The following is a 22,215-nucleotide window of genomic DNA, read 5'->3' as shown; positions in this document are numbered from 1 at the left end:
AGTTTAACTCTGGCTGCCCAGGTGATCAGTACCTGGGTGTCCGCAGACAGCGTGAACAGCCTCTGCAGAATTCAGGATGCGCTGAAACAGCAGGTGAGAAGCTGAATTCACGGCCAGGTGGGACTTCTGCCCATAGGCTCCCAACAACGCTGTTTCCGATTTCCTGAAAGCCTAAGGAACAATTAATTCTGCAAAGTGCCAACAGTGGTGGCCATTTCCAAATTAACTTACGTGTTCTGGGAGACAGCCCAGCTCAGTCACCAAGACAGGAACCTTTCAAAAATTATGACTCCAGGGTGACAAATTCTATGGGCAGTGGTGGAATAAAACCAAGTGCTATAGTCCAGAGTTTTTTTCTGTTGTACCTGGTGACAGGAAAAGGGGCAATGGGATGAAGCTGGAACACAAGAGATCCCATTTAAACACAAGAAAACCTTGTATTACAGTTGAAGTGAGGGAGCACTGGCACAGGCTGCCCAGGGAGGTGTGGAGGCTCCTTCCCTGGGAGGACTTCCAAACCCGCCTGGACGCGTTCCTGTGACCTGATCTAGGTGGATGCGTTTTGGCAGGGGGGCTTGGACTAGATGGTCTCGAGAGGTCCCTTCCAACCCCTACAGTTCTACGATTCTATGAGCGTACAGGCCCTCCTGCAAGCCCGTGGTGATGCAAAGTGTCCAGAGTGGCTCTCCCAAAACCACTGGGCTTCTTCCTAATAGCTACTGGGTGAAACCCACCCCAGTGAACTCTTACTGTGTCCCCGTGTCCCTGACAATTCCTCCTCATCTCCGATCTAAACCTCCCCTGCTGCAACTTGATGCAACTTGCCCTGTCATTCCTTACTGGAGAGAAGAGATCGACCCCCACCTGGCTACAACCTCCTTTCGGTTGCTCTCTGTCCCACCGTGAAAGAGCAGCGGCAGAAAAACCAAAGGCAAAAGAAAACCCGGGCAGACCATGTAACACCCCAAGCGATCATTTAATTCCCACTCAGGCCTTTCAGAAGGAAGCAGAATCTAACTATGCCACAAAAAGGATCAAAGCAAAAGTGGGAGTGCGCTCAGGCCAAACTGGGAACAGCTCCCACAGGAGATGCGGTGAGGGCCGCGGGGCCCAGCCTACACGTAGCCGAGCAGCCGCGTGGTGCTGGGGAAGGCCTTGCGTAGCCCCAGGCACTTCTCCTGGTCCAGGAAGAGCGAGTTGGCCTTGACAGAGAGGTCGTGCTCCAGCGTGGCCTTGGCATGAACCAGCCTCTGCAGGCTGTCCTCGGCCTCTTGCAGCCGCTGCCGCAGGCTCTGCAGAGTCTCGTCGAGTTCATGCACCTCGCTGACGAGGCTGGAAAACAGCAAGAAGCCCTCGTCAACAGGCCCCCCACGGGCTGGTTCCTGGCACGGCGTTGCTGACGAGCCCCTTGGGCACAGCCTTTTCCCCGTCAGCGTGCTCAGACCGACTCGGACCCCCCCACTTTGGGCAGCTGCATGGGAGAGCCAAGGGCAGAGCCCCTCCAGGCCTCGGGCAGGGAGGCCCGGCTCACTCGGCTCTACAGCCGTGACAACACGCAGCCGCAGCTCTGGAGCAGCTCCCGCTCCCCAGATGATGAAGGAGCAGCTGCGGTTTCCCCTTCCCCTTTGGTTTTGCGGGTTTCTTGCTTCCCCTTCCTGCATTTCCCTGGGCAAGCGTCCTCCCGACGCCCGCAGATGCCCACAGAGCAAACCAGGAGAGCTGGGAGAGGCCCACAGTGAACGTGACACACGTGGAGGACGGGAAAAGGCCCGGCATGGGAGATGCTGTGCAGGCTGTGGGGTTACAGCTGCTGTCTTGGCTGCGGAGCTCTCCCAGCACCTGCGGCTGGAAGCTCGTCGCTTCTGGTCCCGTCGGTGCACGGAGGGAGGGCCCACGCAGGAAAAAGCCCCCGTGATCCCTTTTGCCCTGCAGTGCTGCTCCCGAGGGCCAACCCCCAGCGAGTCCCCGAGGGCCGCCGGCCCGGCTCTCCCGCCTTACCGCAGCTGGGCAGGGTCCCGGCACAGCTCCATCTGTGGCCTCCGCGTGCGCTCGTCCAGCCGGCTCTGAGCCACTTTCATCGGGGGCCCTTTGTCCCTGATGGCTTTGCGGAGCACTTCGATGGTCATCTCCGTCCGGAAGATTTCCTTCAGCGTCTGGCGTGAAAGAGAAGCACAGGCAGAAATTTGAAACGTATTCCCCAGTGACCACAGCTTGTTCCTTTTCTCCCGTCTGTCTGCAGAAGAAAGAGCACTTTGTACGGGTCTGCTCAGTTCCCCAGCACTGTGCCAAGCACTGCTCTGAGGCTTTCCCCCAGGGCCAGTGCTCCGAGGCAGGTGCTCAAATGCAGCAGTGCTGCCAGGCTGTGCCAGCTGGATGCACAACCAACAGACAGTGTGCCTGGAGACAAAGTTCCAGTGCCAGCTCACCCTGCACCCAGGCGAAAGTCCCAAATACTCTGAGTTTCAAACAGCAAGTGATAAGACAACCACCTTCTGGTAGTGGCTGCCCCAGCCCTGGGAGTGTCCTAGGCCAGTCTGGATGGGGCTCGCAGCCACCTGGGCTGGTGGATGGTGTCGCTGCCCATGGCAGGGAGTTGGAACGAGGTGACCTTAAAGGTCCTGCACACCAATGCCCTCTATCGTTCTGTGATGCCTCTTCCCGGGCCAGGTCTGCGTGGAGGGTGGTCGGTGTCCCAGGCAGGTGAGGGCATCACACACACAGGGAGGGGTTGGGCTACCTTGGCCAGGTGGGCCCGAAGCTTGTTCTTGGCATCGGCCGTCTCGGCGATGCGGTTGGTGAGGGCCACGTTCACCCTGTTGAACTGGCACCGCATCTCGGTGGCCGTCACCTCCATCAGGTTCTCGATGGAGTCCCGCAGCTGGGCGGAGGCCACCCGCTCTCTCTGCGACTGGAGGATGTTGTCGTCGCTGAACTTGGCCCACGACTCGGGCACGGAGATGCTGGTGGGGGGAAAGGAGAGGCCCGCAGTCAGCCCGTGCTGGGAAGGCCAGGCCCTGCACAGACACAGCCTTCCCTGGGGGCCTTTCCTGTCGGGGAAGGGGAGCGGCACCGAGCATCCCGGGACGGCCGGGTGCCAGCGCTGCCCGGCGCGCACTCACGTGGCATCCACCCGCTGCACCCCGTGGTAGTAGCTGATGCCGTCGGAGCAGTTCCTCAGCTGGTGGCACTTGCCGTCGATGCGGCGGGCTGCCTGCTTGTTGGCCAGGTCCTTCTCCAGCTCGTGCTGGGCCGCCCGGTTGGTCCTTAAACGCACAGGGACAGCCGTGGTGGCCACGTGTGGGTGGGACGGTCTCCTCCCCGTCCCATGGCCGCGCAGCTCCCTTTCTCCCTTCCTCCCACCACCCCCCCCCATCCCTCCCGGGCAGCTCTGTGCTCCCACCAGCATCACTGCCCGCTCCCCAGGGAGATACGGGGCTCCTCCTTACATGAGCTGGGCTTTTGCCTTCTCCAGGAATAGCTGTATCCTCTCCTGGCAGGCCCTGATGCCATCCACTTCCTGGGCAGAGAGAGGCAAAGCACAAGCCATCAGAGGCCACGCTCCAGCGTCACGGCTGACAGCTCTGCTGACCTCAACTGGAAGGCGGGATCTGCGTCCAGACTTACTGTTAAAAGCTCTTTCTCCACCTCGTCATGGACAAGGTCGATGCCCATCCTCTTCTCCCGCTGCAGGAGGCACTCCCGAGCAACCTGTTGGGGAGAGGCCGTTGGTGCCGGCTGCAGGGCTTCCCGCAGGGATGCTGCCCGGCTCAGGACAGGGCAGACAAGAAAGGGGAGGTGGGCACAGAGACGAGGACAAGGGCAAGCAGCGCCCTGGGCAGCCGGTTTAGGCCACGACTAATGGGCGGCAGAGCTCGTTTCATGCAGCGGCAGCGTGAAAGCCCCGGGAGAGAGCACACGTGTCCCTGGTGCAGCGGCAGCAGTGGGCTACAGCTTGCGGCCCACGCACAGGGTGCTCACCTGGAGAGGGGCCTCTGTCTCGGCCAGAGCTCTCTCCAGCCGTGCCTTCGTCTCTCTCAGGGCATCGCTCTCCTTGATGATCTCTGCCAGCTCGTGGCAGAGCTCCGCCTTCCAAAACTCAATGTCGCTGACTCGCTGCCCCAGCTTCTTTGTGTTGTCTGCCTGGCTCTTGCTGGTCTGTTGGTATTTGTCCTGCACCAGGCGGGAGGTATCAGCCGTCAGCAGCTCCGCCTTGCGCCGGGACGTCTCCGCCTCGTGGTAGTTGCTCTGGTTGGAGCGGTACCAGTCGCCGGGGCTGTAGCGGGTGAAAAGCGCCGTTCTGTTTGACACAGAAGGCAGCATCTCGCTGGGGCTCAAGCCCTGGCAGGTGCCAGACAAGGGAGCCAGAGTGGGGTGGGTGGCAGCGGCCTTATAGTAGGCTCTGGGCATCCAGGGGAGGCCGTAGCTCTGCGGCACGGCGTAGCGAGGAGCACGGTTCTTGTAGCTCGAAGCCATGGGGCTGATGGCAGGCAGAAAGTGGGCAGGAGTTGACTTGGGGTGAGCGGATGTGGCGGTTAAGGGAGAGCCAAGCAGGTCCATTCTCTTCCGGGACGTGTCCTGCACAGAGGAGACGGGAGAAGACAACTTCCCTCAGTCAGCTCCTGCACTTGCCTGACAGCAACAGCTGAGAGCACAAACGGCGACGCACACGGCACCCACACGTGGCCTGTGCTAAAGCCCTTGAAAGCAAATCCCTCCCCAAGCGTTTGCCTAAGTCAGGGTTGGACTGTGGGGCTGGGATCCAGCACCAGGTCAGAGGAGCAAACCACGGCTGCTGAGGAGAAGGGCTGACACCGGGCCTTCATCTTCCTTCAATCTGTCAGTCCAGGGCAAGTGCACTTGCCCCTCCTCCACTGCCCATCTCTTTCTTTTGGCTGGCGTATCTGCTGACCTCAGAGGCCTCCAGGGATCATTTTCACTTGAAAAGCTCCATTGCCAGCCCCGAGGGCTGTGAAGACACAGCCGCTCCCAGCTCAGCACCAGCTGTGGGCCAGGGACTCCATCCTCATCCTCTCTGTCTTCACAGCATGAAATGCTGGGCTGAGGACTCTGCAGGGGAGCTGAGCTTTGCAGGACGGGGCCCACAGGTGACCGACCCACCCCCTCCTCCCCCAGAACAGCCATCTCTTGATCTCAAAGGAAGAAAACCGGTCTGTGGCTCACCTGACGCCAAGGGAACATGCTTGGAAGGGAGAGATCCCACAGCCTTGTCGGAGCGTCTTGTAAACAGCAGCCTTGCAGCAACCCTGGGAGGAAAGACCACACAGGAAGACTGAGCTCCTGAGAGCTGCCTATGGCACTCTGGGGGCTCTTTCTCTTTCCAGGTGGAGGTTCTCAGCCCCTTCTGAGCAGAGGGCCACCAAATGTACCCAACACACCCCAGCTGAGGGCAAACGGCCAGGAGGGTCTGCTGAGCTGGGCATGAAGCTCTTGTGTGGGTACAGGTGTCAGCCCCTGGCACAGAAGGTCCCTGCGGCAGTTGCAGGCAGCTGCCGTGTTGCAGGGACGTGTCCTTCCCCAAACCCGTCCCGTCCCTGCTGCTCCCAGCCTGGCTCAGCCCAGGGGGCTGGCGGTGCCTGGGAGCTGCTGCTCACCGTGTGCTGTCGGCTCAGTGGCCCCACGGCCAATGTGGCCCTGTCAGGGACACGGGGACACAGGCCCAGGGAGCGTTGCCAGGGGCGCAGGGGGCTCTGTGACCTCATTCTGCGTGGGCCAGTCCCAGCAGCTGAGAGGGCGGCTGGATGCAGGAATGGGCAACCTGCTCCCGGCCTCTCCTCACCCTCCCCTTCTCAAGGAGATGGAGTTGCTCTCTCTGTGAGGGAGCAAGTAGACTGCATTGAGCACTGGGATTTCTCACCACGATGAACAAGGCCATCAAAATAGATTTTTACACTGCCTACAGACAGGTGGAGAATTCTGAGTAGGTTCCAGTCCAGTGGTTTTGTATAATGAATAAAGATAAGTCCCAGCAACTAATTCAGGATATCTCAAAAATCTCACAAATCAAAGTCCGCAAGAGCATCAGGGGCAGAGAAATTTTTGTGAGTTGGCGATTTATGAAAGTTGCTGGTCCTAGAATGGGAGTTACGTGCCTTGTACCTAGATCTCGCAGAGAAGTTGTGCTTCAGTAAATAATTGCTGGAATTGGGTAATTCCATGCCAACTTGGCTTTCTTTTGAACATCTTTCTTTCAAAATCTCAAGATCTTTCTTAGAACTGCTAGTTTAACTCTGGCTGCCCAGGTGATCAGTACCTGGGTGTCCGCAGACAGCGTGAACAGCCTCTGCAGAATTCAGGATGCGCTGAAACAGCAGGTGAGAAGCTGAATTCACGGCCAGGTGGGACTTCTGCCCATAGGCTCCCAACAACGCTGTTTCCGATTTCCCTGAAAGTCTAAGGAACAATTAATTCTGCAAAGTGCCAACAGTGGTGGCCATTTCCAAATTAACTTACGTGTTCTGGGAGACAGCCCAGCTCAGTCACCAAGACAGGAACCTTTCAAAAATTATGACTCCAGGGTGACAAATTCTATGGGCAGTGGTGGAATAAAACCAAGTGCTATAGTCCAGAGTTTTTTTCTGTTGTACCTGGTGACAGGAAAAGGGGCAATGGGATGAAGCTGGAACACAAGAGATCCCATTTAAACACAAGAAAACCTTGTATTACAGTTGAAGTGAGGGAGCACTGGCACAGGCTGCCCAGGGAGGGTGTGGAGGCTCCTTCCCTGGGAGGACTTCCAAACCCGCCTGGACGCGTTCCTGTGACCTGATCTAGGTGGATGCGTTTTGGCAGGGGGCTTGGACTAGATGGTCTCGAGAGGTCCCTTCCAACCCCTACAGTTCTACGATTCTATGAGCGTACAGGCCCTCCTGCAAGCCCGTGGTGATGCAAAGTGTCCAGAGTGGCTCTCCCAAAACCACTGGGCTTCTTCCTAATAGCTACTGGGTGAAACCCACCCCAGTGAACTCTTACTGTGTCCCCGTGTCCCTGACAATTCCTCCTCATCTCCGATCTAAACCTCCCCTGCTGCAACTTGATGCAACTTGCCCTGTCATTCCTTACTGGAGAGAAGAGATCGACCCCCACCTGGCTACAACCTCCTTTCGGTTGCTCTCTGTCCCACCGTGAAAGAGCAGCGGCAGAAAAACCAAAGGCAAAAGAAAACCCGGGCAGACCATGTAACACCCCAAGCGATCATTTAATTCCCACTCAGGCCTTTCAGAAGGAAGCAGAATCTAACTACGCCACAAAAAGGATCAAAGCAAAAGTGGGAGTGCGCTCAGGCCAAACTGGGAACAGCTCCCACAGGAGATGCGGTGAGGGCCGCGGGGCCCAGCCTACACGTAGCCGAGCAGCCGCGTGGTGCTGGGGAAGGCCTTGCGTAGCCCCAGGCACTTCTCCTGGTCCAGGAAGAGCGAGTTGGCCTTGACAGAGAGGTCGTGCTCCAGCGTGGCCTTGGCATGAACCAGCCTCTGCAGGCTGTCCTCGGCCTCTTGCAGCCGCTGCCGCAGGCTCTGCAGAGTCTCGTCGAGTTCATGCACCTCGCTGACGAGGCTGGAAAACAGCAAGAAGCCCTCGTCAACAGGCCCCCCACGGGCTGGTTCCTGGCACGGCGTTGCTGACGAGCCCCTTGGGCACAGCCTTTTCCCCGTCAGCGTGCTCAGACCGACTCGGACCCCCCACTTTGGGCAGCTGCATGGGAGAGCCAAGGGCAGAGCCCCTCCAGGCCTCGGGCAGGGAGGCCCGGCTCACTCGGCTCTACAGCCGTGACAACACGCAGCCGCAGCTCTGGAGCAGCTCCTGCTCCCCAGATGATGAAGGAGCAGCTGCGGTTTCCCCTTCCCCTTTGGTTTTGCGGGTTTCTTGCTTCCCCTTCCTGCATTTCCCTGGGCAAGCGTCCTCCCGACGCCCGCAGATGCCCACAGAGCAAACCAGGAGAGCTGGGAGAGGCCCACAGTGAACGTGACACACGTGGAGGACGGGAAAAGGCCCGGCATGGGAGATGCTGTGCAGGCTGTGGGGTTACAGCTGCTGTCTTGGCTGCGGAGCTCTCCCAGCACCTGCGGCTGGAAGCTCGTCGCTTCTGGTCCCGTCGGTGCACGGAGGGAGGGCCCACGCAGGAAAAAGCCCCCGTGATCCCTTTTGCCCTGCAGTGCTGCTCCCGAGGGCCAACCCCCAGCGAGTCCCCGAGGGCCGCCGGCCCGGCTCTCCCGCCTTACCGCAGCTGGGCAGGGTCCCGGCACAGCTCCATCTGTGGCCTCCGCGTGCGCTCGTCCAGCCGGCTCTGAGCCACTTTCATCGGGGGCCCTTTGTCCCTGATGGCTTTGCGGAGCACTTCGATGGTCATCTCCGTCCGGAAGATTTCCTTCAGCGTCTGGCGTGAAAGAGAAGCACAGGCAGAAATTTGAAACGTATTCCCCAGTGACCACAGCTTGTTCCTTTTCTCCCGTCTGTCTGCAGAAGAAAGAGCACTTTGTACGGGTCTGCTCAGTTCCCCAGCACTGTGCCAAGCACTGCTCTGAGGCTTTCCCCCAGGGCCAGTGCTCCGAGGCAGGTGCTCAAATGCAGCAGTGCTGCCAGGCTGTGCCAGCTGGATGCACAACCAACAGACAGTGTGCCTGGAGACAAAGTTCCAGTGCCAGCTCACCCTGCACCCAGGCGAAAGTCCCAAATACTCTGAGTTTCAAACAGCAAGTGATAAGACAACCACCTTCTGGTAGTGGCTGCCCCAGCCCTGGGAGTGTCCTAGGCCAGTCTGGATGGGGCTCGCAGCCACCTGGGCTGGTGGATGGTGTCGCTGCCCATGGCAGGGAGTTGGAACGAGGTGACCTTAAAGGTCCTGCACACCAATGCCCTCTATCGTTCTGTGATGCCTCTTCCCGGGCCAGGTCTGCGTGGAGGGTGGTCGGTGTCCCAGGCAGGTGAGGGCATCACACACACAGGGAGGGGTTGGGCTACCTTGGCCAGGTGGGCCCGAAGCTTGTTCTTGGCATCGGCCGTCTCGGCGATGCGGTTGGTGAGGGCCACGTTCACCCTGTTGAACTGGCACCGCATCTCGGTGGCCGTCACCTCCATCAGGTTCTCGATGGAGTCCCGCAGCTGGGCGGAGGCCACCCGCTCTCTCTGCGACTGGAGGATGTTGTCGTCGCTGAACTTGGCCCACGACTCGGGCACGGAGATGCTGGTGGGGGGAAAGGAGAGGCCCGCAGTCAGCCCGTGCTGGGAAGGCCAGGCCCTGCACAGACACAGCCTTCCCTGGGGGCCTTTCCTGTCGGGGAAGGGGAGCGGCACCGAGCATCCCGGGACGGCCGGGTGCCAGCGCTGCCCGGCGCGCACTCACGTGGCATCCACCCGCTGCACCCCGTGGTAGTAGCTGATGCCGTCGGAGCAGTTCCTCAGCTGGTGGCACTTGCCGTCGATGCGGCGGGCTGCCTGCTTGTTGGCCAGGTCCTTCTCCAGCTCGTGCTGGGCCGCCCGGTTGGTCCTTAAACGCACAGGGACAGCCGTGGTGGCCACGTGTGGGTGGGACGGTCTCCTCCCCGTCCCATGGCCGCGCAGCTCCCTTTCTCCCTTCCTCCCACCACCCCCCCCCATCCCTCCCGGGCAGCTCTGTGCTCCCACCAGCATCACTGCCCGCTCCCCAGGGAGATACGGGGCTCCTCCTTACATGAGCTGGGCTTTTGCCTTCTCCAGGAATAGCTGTATCCTCTCCTGGCAGGCCCTGATGCCATCCACTTCCTGGGCAGAGAGAGGCAAAGCACAAGCCATCAGAGGCCACGCTCCAGCGTCACGGCTGACAGCTCTGCTGACCTCAACTGGAAGGCGGGATCTGCGTCCAGACTTACTGTTAAAAGCTCTTTCTCCACCTCGTCATGGACAAGGTCGATGCCCATCCTCTTCTCCCGCTGCAGGAGGCACTCCCGAGCAACCTGTTGGGGAGAGGCCGTTGGTGCCGGCTGCAGGGCTTCCCGCAGGGATGCTGCCCGGCTCAGGACAGGGCAGACAAGAAAGGGGAGGTGGGCACAGAGACGAGGACAAGGGCAAGCAGCGCCCTGGGCAGCCGGTTTAGGCCACGACTAATGGGCGGCAGAGCTCGTTTCATGCAGCGGCAGCGTGAAAGCCCCGGGAGAGAGCACACGTGTCCCTGGTGCAGCGGCAGCAGTGGGCTACAGCTTGCGGCCCACGCACAGGGTGCTCACCTGGAGAGGGGCCTCTGTCTCGGCCAGAGCTCTCTCCAGCCGTGCCTTCGTCTCTCTCAGGGCATCGCTCTCCTTGATGATCTCTGCCAGCTCGTGGCAGAGCTCCGCCTTCCAAAACTCAATGTCGCTGACTCGCTGCCCCAGCTTCTTTGTGTTGTCTGCCTGGCTCTTGCTGGTCTGTTGGTATTTGTCCTGCACCAGGCGGGAGGTATCAGCCGTCAGCAGCTCCGCCTTGCGCCGGGACGTCTCCGCCTCGTGGTAGTTGCTCTGGTTGGAGCGGTACCAGTCGCCGGGGCTGTAGCGGGTGAAAAGCGCCGTTCTGTTTGACACAGAAGGCAGCATCTCGCTGGGGCTCAAGCCCTGGCAGGTGCCAGACAAGGGAGCCAGAGTGGGGTGGGTGGCAGCGGCCTTATAGTAGGCTCTGGGCATCCAGGGGAGGCCGTAGCTCTGCGGCACGGCGTAGCGAGGAGCACGGTTCTTGTAGCTCGAAGCCATGGGGCTGATGGCAGGCAGAAAGTGGGCAGGAGTTGACTTGGGGTGAGCGGATGTGGCGGTTAAGGGAGAGCCAAGCAGGTCCATTCTCTTCCGGGACGTGTCCTGCACAGAGGAGACGGGAGAAGACAACTTCCCTCAGTCAGCTCCTGCACTTGCCTGACAGCAACAGCTGAGAGCACAAACGGCGACGCACACGGCACCCACACGTGGCCTGTGCTAAAGCCCTTGAAAGCAAATCCCTCCCCAAGCGTTTGCCTAAGTCAGGGTTGGACTGTGGGGCTGGGATCCAGCACCAGGTCAGAGGAGCAAACCACGGCTGCTGAGGAGAAGGGCTGACACCGGGCCTTCATCTTCCTTCAATCTGTCAGTCCAGGGCAAGTGCACTTGCCCCTCCTCCACTGCCCATCTCTTTCTTTTGGCTGGCGTATCTGCTGACCTCAGAGGCCTCCAGGGATCATTTTCACTTGAAAAGCTCCATTGCCAGCCCCGAGGGCTGTGAAGACACAGCCGCTCCCAGCTCAGCACCAGCTGTGGGCCAGGGACTCCATCCTCATCCTCTCTGTCTTCACAGCATGAAATGCTGGGCTGAGGACTCTGCAGGGGAGCTGAGCTTTGCAGGACGGGGCCCACAGGTGACCGACCCACCCCCTCCTCCCCCAGAACAGCCATCTCTTGATCTCAAAGGAAGAAAACCGGTCTGTGGCTCACCTGACGCCAAGGGAACATGCTTGGAAGGGAGAGATCCCACAGCCTTGTCGGAGCGTCTTGTAAACAGCAGCCTTGCAGCAACCCTGGGAGGAAAGACCACACAGGAAGACTGAGCTCCTGAGAGCTGCCTATGGCACTCTGGGGGCTCTTTCTCTTTCCAGGTGGAGGTTCTCAGCCCCTTCTGAGCAGAGGGCCACCAAATGTACCCAACACACCCCAGCTGAGGGCAAACGGCCAGGAGGGTCTGCTGAGCTGGGCATGAAGCTCTTGTGTGGGTACAGGTGTCAGCCCCTGGCACAGAAGGTCCCTGCGGCAGTTGCAGGCAGCTGCCGTGTTGCAGGGACGTGTCCTTCCCCAAACCCGTCCCGTCCCTGCTGCTCCCAGCCTGGCTCAGCCCAGGGGGCTGGCGGTGCCTGGGAGCTGCTGCTCACCGTGTGCTGTCGGCTCAGTGGCCCCACGGCCAATGTGGCCCTGTCAGGGACACGGGGACACAGGCCCAGGGAGCGTTGCCAGGGGCGCAGGGGGCTCTGTGACCTCATTCTGCGTGGGCCAGTCCCAGCAGCTGAGAGGGCGGCTGGATGCAGGAATGGGCAACCTGCTCCCGGCCTCTCCTCACCCTCCCCTTCTCAAGGAGATGGAGTTGCTCTCTCTGTGAGGGAGCAAGTAGACTGCATTGAGCACTGGGATTTCTCACCACGATGAACAAGGCCATCAAAATAGATTTTTACACTGCCTACAGACAGGTGGAGAATTCTGAGTAGGTTCCAGTCCAGTGGTTTTGTATAATGAATAAAGATAAGTCCCAGCAACTAATTCAGGATATCTCAAAAATCTCACAAATCAAAGTCCGCAAGAGCATCAGGGGCAGAGAAATTTTTGTGAGTTGGCGATTTATGAAAGTTGCTGGTCCTAGAATGGGAGTTACGTGCCTTGTACCTAGATCTCGCAGAGAAGTTGTGCTTCAGTAAATAATTGCTGGAATTGGGTAATTCCATGCCAACTTGGCTTTCTTTTGAACATCTTTCTTTCAAAATCTCAAGATCTTTCTTAGAACTGCTAGTTTAACTCTGGCTGCCCAGGTGATCAGTACCTGGGTGTCCGCAGACAGCGTGAACAGCCTCTGCAGAATTCAGGATGCGCTGAAACAGCAGGTGAGAAGCTGAATTCACGGCCAGGTGGGACTTCTGCCCATAGGCTCCCAACAACGCTGTTTCCGATTTCCCTGAAAGTCTAAGGAACAATTAATTCTGCAAAGTGCCAACAGTGGTGGCCATTTCCAAATTAACTTACGTGTTCTGGGAGACAGCCCAGCTCAGTCACCAAGACAGGAACCTTTCAAAAATTATGACTCCAGGGTGACAAATTCTATGGGCAGTGGTGGAATAAAACCAAGTGCTATAGTCCAGAGTTTTTTTCTGTTGTACCTGGTGACAGGAAAAGGGGCAATGGGATGAAGCTGGAACACAAGAGATCCCATTTAAACACAAGAAAACCTTGTATTACAGTTGAAGTGAGGGAGCACTGGCACAGGCTGCCCAGGGAGGGTGTGGAGGCTCCTTCCCTGGGAGGACTTCCAAACCCGCCTGGACGCGTTCCTGTGACCTGATCTAGGTGGATGCGTTTTGGCAGGGGGCTTGGACTAGATGGTCTCGAGAGGTCCCTTCCAACCCCTACAGTTCTACGATTCTATGAGCGTACAGGCCCTCCTGCAAGCCCGTGGTGATGCAAAGTGTCCAGAGTGGCTCTCCCAAAACCACTGGGCTTCTTCCTAATAGCTACTGGGTGAAACCCACCCCAGTGAACTCTTACTGTGTCCCCGTGTCCCTGACAATTCCTCCTCATCTCCGATCTAAACCTCCCCTGCTGCAACTTGATGCAACTTGCCCTGTCATTCCTTACTGGAGAGAAGAGATCGACCCCCACCTGGCTACAACCTCCTTTCGGTTGCTCTCTGTCCCACCGTGAAAGAGCAGCGGCAGAAAAACCAAAGGCAAAAGAAAACCCGGGCAGACCATGTAACACCCCAAGCGATCATTTAATTCCCACTCAGGCCTTTCAGAAGGAAGCAGAATCTAACTACACCACAAAAAGGATCAAAGCAAAAGTGGGAGTGCGCTCAGGCCAAACTGGGAACAGCTCCCACAGGAGATGCGGTGAGGGCCGCGGGGCCCAGCCTACACGTAGCCGAGCAGCCGCGTGGTGCTGGGGAAGGCCTTGCGTAGCCCCAGGCACTTCTCCTGGTCCAGGAAGAGCGAGTTGGCCTTGACAGAGAGGTCGTGCTCCAGCGTGGCCTTGGCATGAACCAGCCTCTGCAGGCTGTCCTCGGCCTCTTGCAGCCGCTGCCGCAGGCTCTGCAGAGTCTCGTCGAGTTCATGCACCTCGCTGACGAGGCTGGAAAACAGCAAGAAGCCCTCGTCAACAGGCCCCCCACGGGCTGGTTCCTGGCACGGCGTTGCTGACGAGCCCCTTGGGCACAGCCTTTTCCCCGTCAGCGTGCTCAGACCGACTCGGACCCCCCACTTTGGGCAGCTGCATGGGAGAGCCAAGGGCAGAGCCCCTCCAGGCCTCGGGCAGGGAGGCCCGGCTCACTCGGCTCTACAGCCGTGACAACACGCAGCCGCAGCTCTGGAGCAGCTCCTGCTCCCCAGATGATGAAGGAGCAGCTGCGGTTTCCCCTTCCCCTTTGGTTTTGCGGGTTTCTTGCTTCCCCTTCCTGCATTTCCCTGGGCAAGCGTCCTCCCGACGCCCGCAGATGCCCACAGAGCAAACCAGGAGAGCTGGGAGAGGCCCACAGTGAACGTGACACACGTGGAGGACGGGAAAAGGCCCGGCATGGGAGATGCTGTGCAGGCTGTGGGGTTACAGCTGCTGTCTTGGCTGCGGAGCTCTCCCAGCACCTGCGGCTGGAAGCTCGTCGCTTCTGGTCCCGTCGGTGCACGGAGGGAGGGCCCACGCAGGAAAAAGCCCCCGTGATCCCTTTTGCCCTGCAGTGCTGCTCCCGAGGGCCAACCCCCAGCGAGTCCCCGAGGGCCGCCGGCCCGGCTCTCCCGCCTTACCGCAGCTGGGCAGGGTCCCGGCACAGCTCCATCTGTGGCCTCCGCGTGCGCTCGTCCAGCCGGCTCTGAGCCACTTTCATCGGGGGCCCTTTGTCCCTGATGGCTTTGCGGAGCACTTCGATGGTCATCTCCGTCCGGAAGATTTCCTTCAGCGTCTGGCGTGAAAGAGAAGCACAGGCAGAAATTTGAAACGTATTCCCCAGTGACCACAGCTTGTTCCTTTTCTCCCGTCTGTCTGCAGAAGAAAGAGCACTTTGTACGGGTCTGCTCAGTTCCCCAGCACTGTGCCAAGCACTGCTCTGAGGCTTTCCCCCAGGGCCAGTGCTCCGAGGCAGGTGCTCAAATGCAGCAGTGCTGCCAGGCTGTGCCAGCTGGATGCACAACCAACAGACAGTGTGCCTGGAGACAAAGTTCCAGTGCCAGCTCACCCTGCACCCAGGCGAAAGTCCCAAATACTCTGAGTTTCAAACAGCAAGTGATAAGACAACCACCTTCTGGTAGTGGCTGCCCCAGCCCTGGGAGTGTCCTAGGCCAGTCTGGATGGGGCTCGCAGCCACCTGGGCTGGTGGATGGTGTCGCTGCCCATGGCAGGGAGTTGGAACGAGGTGACCTTAAAGGTCCTGCACACCCAATGCCCTCTATCATTCTGTGATGCCTCTTCCCGGGCCAGGTCTGCGTGGAGGGTGGTCGGTGTCCCAGGCAGGTGAGGGCATCACACACACAGGGAGGGGTTGGGCTACCTTGGCCAGGTGGGCCCGAAGCTTGTTCTTGGCATCGGCCGTCTCGGCGATGCGGTTGGTGAGGGCCACGTTCACCCTGTTGAACTGGCACCGCATCTCGGTGGCCGTCACCTCCATCAGGTTCTCGATGGAGTCCCGCAGCTGGGCGGAGGCCACCCGCTCTCTCTGCGACTGGAGGAGGATGTCGTCGCTGAACTTGGCCCACGACTCGGGCACGGAGATGCTGGTGGGGGGAAAGGAGAGGCCCGCAGTCAGCCCGTGCTGGGAAGGCCAGGCCCTGCACAGACACAGCCTTCCCTGGGGGCCTTTCCTGTCGGGGAAGGGGAGCGGCACCGAGCATCCCGGGACGGCCGGGTGCCAGCGCTGCCCGGCGCGCACTCACGTGGCATCCACCCGCTGCACCCCGTGGTAGTAGCTGATGCCGTCGGAGCAGTTCCTCAGCTGGTGGCACTTGCCGTCGATGCGGCGGGCTGCCTGCTTGTTGGCCAGGTCCTTCTCCAGCTCGTGCTGGGCCGCCCGGTTGGTCCTTAAACGCACAGGGACAGCCGTGGTGGCCACGTGTGGGTGGGACGGTCTCCTCCCCGTCCCATGGCCGCGCAGCTCCCTTTCTCCCTTCCTCCCACCACCCCCCCCATCCCTCCCGGGCAGCTCTGTGCTCCCACCAGCATCACTGCCCGCTCCCCAGGGAGATACGGGGCTCCTCCTTACATGAGCTGGGCTTTTGCCTTCTCCAGGAATAGCTGTATCCTCTCCTGGCAGGCCCTGATGCCATCCACTTCCTGGGCAGAGAGAGGCAAAGCACAAGCCATCAGAGGCCACGCTCCAGCGTCACGGCTGACAGCTCTGCTGACCTCAACTGGAAGGCGGGATCTGCGTCCAGACTTACTGTTAAAAGCTCTTTCTCCACCTCGTCATGGACAAGGTCGATGCCCATCCTCTTCTCCCGCTGCAGGAGGCACTCCCGAGCAACCTGTTGGGGAGAGGCCGTTGGTGCCGGCTGCAGGGCTTCCCGCAGGGATGCTGCCCGGCTCAGGACAGGGCAGACAAGAAAGGGGAGGTGGGCACAGAGACGAGGACAAGGGCAAGCAGCGCCCTGGGCAGCCGGTTTAGGCCACGACTAATGGGCGGCAGAGCTCGTTTCATGCAGCGGCAGCGTGAAAGCCCCGGGAGAGAGCACACGTGTCCCTGGTGCAGCGGCAGCAGTGGGCTACAGCTTGCGGCCCACGCACAGGGTGCTCACCTGGAGAGGGGCCTCTGTCTCGGCCAGAGCTCTCTCCAGCCGTGCCTTCGTCTCTCTCAGGGCATCGCTCTCCTTGATGATCTCTGCCAGCTCGTGGCAGAGCTCCGCCTTCCAAAACTCAATGTCGCTGACTCGCTGCCCCAGCTTCTTTGTGTTGTCTGCCTGGCTCTTGCTGGTCTGTTGGTATTTGTCCTGCACCAGGCGGGAGGTATCAGCCGTCAGCAGCTCCGCCTTGCGCCGGGACGTCTCCGCCTCGTGGTAGTTGCTCTGGTTGGAGCGGTACCAGTCGCCGGGGCTGTAGCGGGTGAAAAGCGCCGTTCTGTTTGACACAGAAGGCAGCATCTCGCTGGGGCTCAAGCCCTGGCAGGTGCCAGACAAGGGAGCCAGAGTGGGGTGGGTGGCAGCGGCCTTATAGTAGGCTCTGGGCATCCAGGGGAGGCCGTAGCTCTGCGGCACGGCGTAGCGAGGAGCACGGTTCTTGTAGCTCGAAGCCATGGGGCTGATGGCAGGCAGAAAGTGGGCAGGAGTTGACTTGGGGTGAGCGGATGTGGCGGTTAAGGGAGAGCCAAGCAGGTCCATTCTCTTCCGGGACGTGTCCTGCACAGAGGAGACGGGAGAAGACAACTTCCCTCAGTCAGCTCCTGCACTTGCCTGACAGCAACAGCTGAGAGCACAAACGGCGACGCACACGGCACCCACACGTGGCCTGTGCTAAAGCCCTTGAAAGCAAATCCCTCCCCAAGCGTTTGCCTAAGTCAGGGTTGGACTGTGGGGCTGGGATCCAGCACCAGGTCAGAGGAGCAAACCACGGCTGCTGAGGAGAAGGGCTGACACCGGGCCTTCATCTTCCTTCAATCTGTCAGTCCAGGGCAAGTGCACTTGCCCCTCCTCCACTGCCCATCTCTTTCTTTTGGCTGGCGTATCTGCTGACCTCAGAGGCCTCCAGGGATCATTTTCACTTGAAAAGCTCCATTGCCAGCCCCAAGGGCTGTGAAGACACAGCCGCTCCCAGCTCAGCACCAGCTGTGGGCCAGGGACTCCATCCTCATCCTCTCTGTCTTCACAGCATGAAATGCTGGGCTGAGGACTCTGCAGGGGAGCTGAGCTTTGCAGGACGGGGCCCACAGGTGACCGACCCACCCCCTCCTCCCCCAGAACAGCCATCTCTTGATCTCAAAGGAAGAAAACCGGTCTGTGGCTCACCTGACGCCAAGGGAACATGCTTGGAAGGGAGAGATCCCACAGCCTTGTCGGAGCGTCTTGTAAACAGCAGCCTTGCAGCAACCCTGGGAGGAAAGACCACACAGGAAGACTGAGCTCCTGAGAGCTGCCTATGGCACTCTGGGGGCTCTTTCTCTTTCCAGGTGGAGGTTCTCAGCCCCTTCTGAGCAGAGGGCCACCAAATGTACCCAACACACCCCAGCTGAGGGCAAACGGCCAGGAGGGTCTGCTGAGCTGGGCATGAAGCTCTTGTGTGGGTACAGGTGTCAGCCCCTGGCACAGAAGGTCCCTGCGGCAGTTGCAGGCAGCTGCCGTGTTGCAGGGACGTGTCCTTCCCCAAACCCGTCCCGTCCCTGCTGCTCCCAGCCTGGCTCAGCCCAGGGGGCTGGCGGTGCCTGGGAGCTGCTGCTCACCGTGTGCTGTCGGCTCAGTGGCCCCACGGCCAATGTGGCCCTGTCAGGGACACGGGGACACAGGCCCAGGGAGCGTTGCCAGGGGCGCAGGGGGCTCTGTGACCTCATTCTGCGTGGGCCAGTCCCAGCAGCTGAGAGGGCGGCTGGATGCAGGAACGGGCAACCTGCTCCCGGCCTCTCCTCACCCTCCCCTTCTCAAGGAGATGGAGTTGCTCTCTCTGTGAGGGAGCAAGTAGACTGCATTGAGCACTGGGATTTCTCACCACGATGAACAAGGCCATCAAAATAGATTTTTACACTGCCTACAGACAGGTGGAGAATTCTGAGTAGGTTCCAGTCCAGTGGTTTTGTATAATGAATAAAGATAAGTCCCAGCAACTAATTCAGGATATCTCAAAAATCTCACAAATCAAAGTCCGCAAGAGCATCAGGGGCAGAGAAATTTTTGTGAGTTGGCGATTTATGAAAGTTGCTGGTCCTAGAATGGGAGTTACGTGCCTTGTACCTAGATCTCGCAGAGAAGTTGTGCTTCAGTAAATAATTGCTGGAATTGGGTAATTCCATGCCAACTTGGCTTTCTTTTGGTAACCAGTCATATCAATCAAAGGAAGGTGTTTTCTGCTTGTCCTGCTGACCAAGGTGGTAACCTTGACTTCAAGGATATTAGTCCTGATAGCATACAATGCAATGTATAGCAAAATTATGTTGAATGTAAATGCATGTTGAGACCTGTTGAAAGTAAGGAAGTGTACCTGAAGTGTAAGGAATGAGTGCTGACTCTTGGACCGAGGCACAACTCCTTTTGTTGATGGTGGAAATACATGGAAGGTGCTGACGTTAAATAATCTGTGAGTAAACTCAAGTACTTGTACTTCTTTATCATGGAAGTACTGGGTGTAGTCCACTGCAATAATCAAAGAGACTCACTAGTATGCCAGTCAAGTCACTGGGGTGTTGCAACTGCACGACCACATTTTCATCTGCTCTACTGTCCTGGTTTGTGCTAGGATAGGGTTAACTTCAATGAGGCAGTAGGAAGTGTTACAGCATGCACAGCTGACCCAGGCCGCCCAACAGGTATTCGATACCATACTGACATCATGCCCCGTACATATAGGCAGGGAGGTACTTGGGAGGGGTGAGTGGTTGTGTCAGGTTCCAGGCGCTGAGCAGCTGTGGCAGGCACCATTCCTTTTGTATATCCCCTTATTTACTGTTACAACTGTATTTTCCTGAACTTGCTGCTGCTTCTTGTTGTTGTTCTATTAAACTGTTCTTATTTCAACTAATGTGGGTTCTCCCTTTTCTCCAGTGCTCCTCCCAATTCCGCAAGGATGGGGAGGAGTGAGCAAGCACCTTCGTGGCTCTTTGTCCCCAGCTGGACAGAACCATGACATCTGTGTGTGACGACTCCTACTCCACCTCCTGAGCCATCAGTGCTGGCTGCAGGGCTTCCTGCAGGGATGCTGCCCACCTCAGGACACGGCAGACATGAAAGGAGAGGTGGGCACAGAGACGAGGACAAGGGCAAGCAGCGCCCTGGGCAGCGCTGCTCTTCCAGATGTGTCCTGCACAGAGGAGACGGGAGAAGACAACCTCCCTCAGTCAGCTCCTGCACTTGCCTGACAGCAACAACTGAGAGCACAAACGGTAACGCACACGGCACCCACACGTGGCCTGTGCTAAAGCCCTTGAAAGCAAATCCCTCCCCAAGCGTTTGCCTAAGTTGGCGTGTGAGGTTCTATCAAATACGTCTCAACATTGCTGACAGCTAAAACCACAACACCTAAATGCCTTCCGTTAGAGGCACCTATACATCCTTGGGTCTCAGGACAATGTTTTGACATCTTGAAAAACATCATCTGGGCGCATACTCTTGGGTCCAGGGTCAGCTAAGACGTGGAAAAGGGAGAGGGCTCGGATCCTCCAGAATTTTCCATTGATGGGACTGGGCATGCATCACATCAGCAAGGCATGGATATGCAAAGCAGTCCCAGGATTTCATGACTATGTAATGAAACAATGTTATAAAGAGCAGGACCAGCAAAAATTGGCTGGGCACCATGGCGGCGGCGATGGTAGCAACAGCAGGAACCATTCACCCCACTGGACTCAAGGAAACATCACAGGAAACATTGTCATGGAAGACCAGTGGACTGCCGGGATGTGGTGGGCTTACGTTGGTGGTGACTACTGTAATCTCTCTCTCCATGTTTATCTCTCTCTTTTCACTCTTTTCTTTCCCTTCCTGCTCCTCACATTGTTGATTGTTGACCTGTTAAAATACAGTAGTTTAGCACTTGACTCCATTGGAGTCTTAATTCTGTTCCCAAGAATAAACAAAACCTAATCACAATAACCTGTTTCATTGTACACCACAGCAGTTTAATTATTGAAATAAAAAAGAAATAACAACAATAATAATGAAAAGGAAACTAACAAGAGAGTGAAACAAAACCCAAGACAAGTGAAGCACAGTGCAATTGCTCACTACTGCCTGGATTGACATGCATGCAGTGCCCAAGGAGAGAACCGCGCGCCTAGCCACATTTAGACCAGTTTACATACTGGGAATGACGTCCTATGGCGTTGAATATCCCTTTGGCCAGTTTGGGTCAGAGATACCGCCTGTGTTCCCTCCTAACTTTTTGAGCTCCTTCAGCCTTCTTGCTGGCACAGCATAGAATCATAGAATGGTAGGGGTTGAAAGGGACCTTTAGAGATCATCTAGTCCAACCCCCCTGCAAGTCAACCTAGATAAGGTCGCATCAGAACATGTCCAGGTGGGTCTTGAAGACCTCCAAGGAGGGAGACTCCACAACCCCTCTGGACAGCCTGTGCCACTGCTCCCTCACCCTCACAGTAAAATAGGGTTTTTTTATGCTTAAATGGAACATTTTGTGTTCCATCTTCATCCCATTACCCCTTGCCCCATTGCTAGATAGCATAGAAAAAAGGGATGTCAGAAGGCATTAGCCTTCTGCCTAGCCCAGTGGGGGAAGAGATGAAGGACTAAGAGGCTGAAGCTGGAGGAACTGACTATTTTGATACTTCAGCACACCAAGAGCAATCTTATCCCTGCCATCATCTCTTTTTTACATTTTTAGTTTGCACTGTCTGAGAAAAAACCCCTCTTTGAGCAAAGAGATTCACTAATTGCCCCGTGAGCTAAAGTTGTTCACCCAATAATATCTTCACGTGTATTACTTCAGTGGAGCATTTAAGCCACATGCATTAACTATTAATTACTCAGTTACCCTGTGCTGCTGCAGCAATGAGTCGGGGCCACCAGCGACTCAGTGGGTTTGGCTTAATTCAAACCTGGTTGCAATTCAGTGCCTGTCCCAGCGCTGTACAGGCCAAAGCACGAGGCTTTTCCTGGGGATTTTTATGGTCTTTGCACCAGATCCTAGGGTTCTTTTCTGGAAAAAAGAAGGTTGCCCAGAGGGGTTATGGAATCTCCTTCCTTGGAGGTCTTCAAGACCCACCTGGACATGTTCCTATGCAACCTGATCTAGGTGAACCTGCTTCTGCAGGGGGGTTGGACTAGATGATCTCTAAAGGTCCCTTCCAACCCCTACCATTCTATGATTCTATGATTTCATCAGAGCAGGGCAACTTCCTGATCAACCACAATGACTGGAGAGAGGAAGAGCCAGCCATAAGGGTACAATGAGTCTGCACATTATCTCCCCATCAGGCAGTTCCAAGGGCTGTTCTGCTCCCTTGCACAGAAAACAAAGAAAACAAAGAAAAAAAGCAGCAAGAAATAAGAACATCAGAATCCACTTGATTGATTGCAAGCACTAAGAATCACTTAAAGCAACACTTACGTGGAGGTGGCACAGATTCCACACATGCTAGGGGGTGGGTGTTTGGATGGGGAAACTCAATGTGTACCTCAAGGGCATTTGATTTTGTGTGAGAATAACCCATGAATTAAATTGTATGGCAGCTGGGGGAACAAGCATCACACCATTTTGGTATGGCCAAAGAACAAAAACTGACCTGGTGGAGCATGTCCCTACTCATTGTAGGAGCTAGGACTTAGATGACCTTTACAAGTCGCTTCCAAGCCAAATCGTTCAGTGATTGTAGGATTTTTGCGGTGTTCTCAACCCCAAA

At 57.5% G+C, this 22,215-nt stretch overlaps 3 protein-coding genes across 3 annotated transcripts; all 3 read right to left on the bottom strand.

Moving 5' to 3' along the window:
- Positions 1–1,115: 1,115 nt before the first annotated feature.
- On the bottom strand, positions 1,116–4,557 carry LOC133628856 (tektin-3-like). Its single transcript, XM_062018672.1, has 7 exons — positions 3,979–4,557; positions 3,625–3,708; positions 3,447–3,517; positions 3,120–3,263; positions 2,738–2,960; positions 1,999–2,153; positions 1,116–1,332 (listed from the first exon to the last, which is right to left on the bottom strand). The coding sequence occupies exons 1-7, from the start codon at positions 4,555–4,557 to the stop codon at positions 1,116–1,118; spliced, it is 1,473 nt and encodes a 490-aa protein (XP_061874656.1).
- Positions 4,558–7,355: 2,798 nt separating this feature from the next.
- On the bottom strand, positions 7,356–10,796 carry LOC133628854 (tektin-3-like). The gene is made up of 7 exons (XM_062018670.1): positions 10,218–10,796; positions 9,864–9,947; positions 9,686–9,756; positions 9,359–9,502; positions 8,977–9,199; positions 8,238–8,392; positions 7,356–7,572 (listed from the first exon to the last, which is right to left on the bottom strand). Exons 1-7 carry the CDS (start codon positions 10,794–10,796, stop codon positions 7,356–7,358), a joined length of 1,473 nt encoding a protein of 490 aa, XP_061874654.1.
- Positions 10,797–13,594: 2,798 nt separating this feature from the next.
- Positions 13,595–17,035, bottom strand: LOC133628848 (tektin-3-like). Its single transcript, XM_062018663.1, has 7 exons — positions 16,457–17,035; positions 16,103–16,186; positions 15,925–15,995; positions 15,599–15,742; positions 15,217–15,439; positions 14,477–14,631; positions 13,595–13,811 (listed from the first exon to the last, which is right to left on the bottom strand). Exons 1-7 carry the CDS (start codon positions 17,033–17,035, stop codon positions 13,595–13,597), a joined length of 1,473 nt encoding a protein of 490 aa, XP_061874647.1.
- Positions 17,036–22,215: the final 5,180 nt, after the last annotated feature.

The sequence above is a fragment of the Colius striatus genome, chromosome Z, assembly GCF_028858725.1.
Source record: "Colius striatus isolate bColStr4 chromosome Z, bColStr4.1.hap1, whole genome shotgun sequence".
NCBI classification, from domain to species: Eukaryota; Metazoa; Chordata; class Aves; order Coliiformes; family Coliidae; genus Colius; species Colius striatus.
This window is presented reverse-complemented; position numbering and strand designations above follow the sequence as displayed.